At 42.0% G+C, this 4899-nt stretch overlaps 1 protein-coding gene across 1 annotated transcript in view; it reads right to left on the bottom strand.

Annotated features, from left to right (window-relative positions):
• Positions 1–761: 761 nt before the first annotated feature.
• VLDLR (very low density lipoprotein receptor) overlaps positions 762–4899 on the bottom strand; it is a 17067-nt gene continuing 12929 nt past the window's right edge. Inside the window, exons 16-19 of the mRNA XM_085043209.1 lie at positions 2475–2564; positions 2004–2081; positions 1730–1899; positions 762–1410 (exon numbers count right to left, since the gene is read on the bottom strand). Of these exons, the coding sequence (XP_084899335.1) occupies positions 1375–1410; positions 1730–1899; positions 2004–2081; positions 2475–2564 (374 nt within the window). The 3' untranslated portion in view covers positions 762–1374. The remainder of the gene's footprint in view (positions 1411–1729; positions 1900–2003; positions 2082–2474; positions 2565–4899) is intronic.

Raw genomic sequence — 4899 nt, forward strand, 5'->3', positions numbered from 1 at the left:
AAAATTAGCACTCAAGTAGTATGGTACAAAACAGGTATCAGAGACGAGTATCATCTTCCCAGACCCAGAACAGTTGTACAATTTATTCTTCAGTCCTACAGTCTCCCTAGAGGCTCCAGCACTTCAACTGATTGGTGTCTTAGAGCCCTTGCAATTAACTGAGTTACTACAGGGATGGGGACACTAGATTATTAATGCCCATTGCAGTGGGCTTCTGACATTACTCATGTATCAACAGGGGCTTTTCAGAACCAAACCTCCAAGAGCAGGCTGCCATGATTAGCTGCCAAGTCACAACTCTAACATTCCTGTGTTCAGAGGTAGCAACTACCACCACTCTACTTCCACTGGCATTGCCAGGAGGAGTAGCTGCCAACAGCCTGACACTGCAAGGACCTCACACTCACCCGGCAGACGATGCTCTGACCTGTCTCCATCTCACTTGTCTGCCATGCTGCCTCTCAAGAGCTTGCAGTAGTAGTTGAGTTGTTTTGGCCAGTGTCAATCCTAACTTAGGAGATAAACTGGGCTTCTGAGATGGGAGACCCACTCTGTCCACTCCTCTGTACAGAGTATTAGTCTCAAGAACAAACCTGTCACCTGGCAAGTCAGTAGTGTCTTAGCTGCCTTGAATACTGCTGGAAATAACTGAAGAAAAACTTCATGATCTGTCTGGCAGTGGTGGTGCAGTCTACTAAACCTTTCAACTTAGGAGATTCTCCATTTTGCTTCAGTGCTAACATAATAATTGAGAACAATACTTAAACTGCTTGACTCGTTTTATTTTTATCCCCTCAGCTGCATTTGAGTTTTACAGTGGTTTCTTGAAGATCGTTCATTCTTGTAGACCTCTAAGAGGTAATGGACAAGATTGAAACACTCATACATACAAAATTACTTATGTTTACAAATTTTTGGCAATCATAGTAACCCGTTTTTTCCTATTGCCATTGCCCCAATCATTGAAAAAGAGAGTGTACAATAATTTACATCTGAAGTATTTCAAAGTGCTTGATAGTGATTTTCCAATAATTATTTACAAGTGGCCTATAGACATATGTACAGGTGTTACAAGTTGTGGCTGGAATATGGCTTTCTATGGAAAGTGCTTTATATTTGGTCAGTGATGTTACTGACTAACCAACCCAAGGGTTACTGATAAAACTGTAACCACTAACAGCTGAATTGTTGTGGACAGGTATTTACAGAGAGTTGTTAAGCTGTATAAAATAGCTATTTACACAAGTGTTCCATAAATACAGAAAGTATCTTCTTTCTTCCAAGAATGGAGGAAGTCCTTCAGCCACAAACCTGGTTACTATCCCCAAAGAGTGTAAGACACAAGTAAACTGAAAGTGATTGCTGATCCAATGCTCACGCCATATCATCATCTGTGCTGACAACAGATATCTGTAAAAAAATAAGTACAAGTTAGCGACAACCGCACTAATAGAAGACATAAACCAACACACATTATTGCTAATTTTTCAGGCTAGTGACCACATTCAGCACAGATTACTCCATCCCAGGTACAGACACCAGTTACCCACTACAATTTTAACCTTGATTATAGGGTCAAGTAGTCAGTTGATTCAGCCTAGTAGTTTGTATGCAGCCAGCAGCTTTCACAAGCAGAGACCTCTCCTAAACTGAAGTCAGGTATCATTTGGCAGTATTTCTACTCTGATTATTAACCTGGAGACTCAAACGTGTTAATAGGTTTACTTACTGCAGGGTAGGTGTGTCCTACTGAACCGCTGTGTCTTCCAATATCAATTGTGAGGTCCTCTTCTGTAGTTTTTAGGTAGACTGGATTATCAAAATTCATGCTTTTCATGTTCTTGTGCTGCCAGTTACGCCACATGAAGTAGCCAGCTGCTGCAGCCATCACCAACAATACTGCAGGGAGACAAAGAGATTGCAAATATGGAGTCAGGTCAAGGTCCTAAGAGTGGTTTGTCCCACCACCCAGGATCCAAAAGGGTAGTGAATGCTGTACTCACCAGCAGGAAGAATGATCCAAGCTGCTGATGTTCTTCCAGCTGCAGTTGCTTCAGAGGCTGTATTACTAGTGTTGAATCCTGCATGAGAATTTGAAGCCATGAGCTTGCTTACTGACAGCCTGGCAGATTGTCATATGCAAGCATTTCCCAAACCCAGAAGCTGCTATCTGATTAGCTTCTCAATAGCACACTGCTAAATAGCCTAACATGCTTCATCCTGTATTAGTAGGAAGCTTTCTTTACCACTTGCCTTCTCTGAGCACTCTTGGGATTTCATGGAACCTACAGGTTCCACACCACAAATATGTGAACTAATTCTGTTTAACACATGCTCCAGCTGTTATACTATACAAATGATCTGGCCTGTGTTCTCTACTTGCATGCAAAGGAGAAAACTTTCAAGTAGGCTAGTTGGTCAATTTGCATTTAATTTCTCTAATGTTTAGCAGTGTGAGTTATTGGGACCAGTACCTCCAGGAACTAGTCCAACAGTTGGAGATTTTTCTGTTGTGCTGGTATCTTTAGCCTCAGTGTAAGCCACAGTTGTTCCAGTACCTGAAACTAATTATAGATCAAGAACTAATTATAGATCAGTTAATCCTGAAGTTCTGCAATGGCTTTGCTATGAGAGCCATGGTAGTGAAGGTTTAGCAGATGGCAGAAATGATCATGCAGCTTGTTAGCTTCACTGGGAACACTGACATTAGTTATTTCACTAGCACACCCTAAGCAGAAAGTTCTTGACAAAAAGTAGTTTCAAGAACAAGGCCAGACAGTTAATCAGGAATGAATTACAGGTATTTAGAGTTACAACAATCATAAGCCATCCCATCCCTTCCCTCACATTAGGTTTTCTGATTGAGGTTTTAGTTTTACAAGTTTACTAGTTAGGTACAATCTTTGATACCCATGGCAACCTTTCAGAGCAGCCAACTGAGGCCAGCACCCTTGCATCCAGCACTCTGAGGCAGTCTGAGGAATCAACATGCAATATAATAGGTAGACACTGGAGTGTCTATATTGTCTATATTCTAGTTTCTATATTGTCTCCACTGGACAAACAAGCTTGCTGCACACTCTATGCTGACTACAGTAGCAGCTGCATGTTCATCCGGACCAAAAAAGGAGGTACAAACTTCCTTGGAGAGCAACATTAATTATTTAACACTGTATTTATATGTACAGCCATGTTAGTTTATACTCCTGTTTTATAAGGAGCTGAGTATGTTTTGTCCCTGTGCTTGCTGTCTGCAGAAAGCCACGGAGGTACAAGGCCTTGTTGCAAATGATGATGATGACGCAGAAGCAAAGCATGGACTTTGAACAGCAACTGCAGACTTAGAGGGCCATATTAATTTTTAAGACCCTCCCCATTAAAATTAATTACATCAGATTAATTCTAGCAAAGCTGTCAGCCTATACCACTGTATTGTCTTCCTGCTACCAGGTTCAATACTCCCCTACTCCTTCCCCATCCACCCTGGGAAACATCTCAGTTGTGTTACAGTACCTGTACATCTCAAACCATCCTCCTGCAAGAAGTACCCAGCAGGACACACACAGGTGTACTTTGGAGAATGTTCATTTATCTGAGGAGCAGGCAGGCACAGGTAGCTACAGCCTCCATTTGCCATGTTCTCTTCACACCAGTTCCTACCTGTTGGTACATCAATTAACAGGAGTGAGCCTTCATGCTCCAGCTGTATAATTTAAGTATTTGCTCACTTATTGTTCTAGTAGAATTGTCTCTGCTGGTTATAGATTTATACCTAATCTGCCCAAGAAAGAGTAATTGCAACTAGACCTCTCAACCCCCATGGGGCTGCCTATGTTATAAGCTCCAAGCAGAAGTAGAAATGGACACTTGTACAGCGAAGGGGTATCATTTGCCACCATCCATGCAAGGCAGGCTTCTTACAAGTATAACTGACTTAACTATAAACTGTATTGAAATTACCTGAAGGCTGAACAAGCTCATGATACACAATGATGTCCTGCGCATCATTGAGGTTGTTCACTAGAGTAACCAACTCGGCTCCAGTAAATTTGTTGGCACCATAGACTGCCTCATTCTCTCCATCAATCCAATACACACGGTCCTAGAAGACAATGTCATTCCATCCCATTACCTCCATGATGCTCTCAGCCCCATCATTCCTGCCACATGCCAGCAAGAAGAGGATCTTTGAAAATGACTACAGGAAGTCATTCTTACCTCAAAAATGGTTAGAGCAAGAGGATGAGGAAGGAACATATGTGACTTTAGCACAATTCTACGATCCTGGCCATTCAAGTCCACACTTGACAGCACGTGTAGTTTAGAATCAAGCCAGTACAGGCGGCTTTTTACAAGATCTAGGAGAGGGGGGAAACACCAAATATATTTACAGTTTACATGAAGGAAACCTCCAAAGCTTCCTGCAAGAATTGAAACACCCACAGGTTTAAGAATGTTGCAGTGTTGCCCTAGTTTCTTACCATTCCAGGATACAGAGGGCTGCTGCAGTGATGCCTATGCGGCCTTTGCCTCAACAATAATATAGAGCAGTTCAAGAGAAGTTACTATTTCAGTATCTGAGAAGTGCTGTTGCACTTCAGTGTCTGGGAAGTGCTGATGCCTGTTGCAGTGTCTTCAGGCATGCAGAAACTCCCCTTTCTCAGAAGCTGAAAATAGTTCTCTGAAGAACAACCTTGGCTTTTGTAGCAAAAAAATTGCTAAAGCTCCAGAATACCTCTGGCACAGAGACAAGTTCAACATACCTAGAGCAATTCCATTAGGCCATTGGATTTCTGTTGTCACAAGCTGCTGTCTGTCAAATCCATTCATTCCTGCTTTTTCAATTTTTGCTGGCTCACCCCAGTCTGACCAGTACATAAAGCTGTGAAGCAGAATTTA

The sequence above is a fragment of the Lichenostomus cassidix genome, chromosome Z (genome assembly GCF_008360975.1).
Source record: "Lichenostomus cassidix isolate B80296 chromosome Z, HeHo_3.0, whole genome shotgun sequence".
NCBI classification, from domain to species: domain Eukaryota; kingdom Metazoa; phylum Chordata; class Aves; order Passeriformes; family Meliphagidae; genus Lichenostomus; species Lichenostomus cassidix.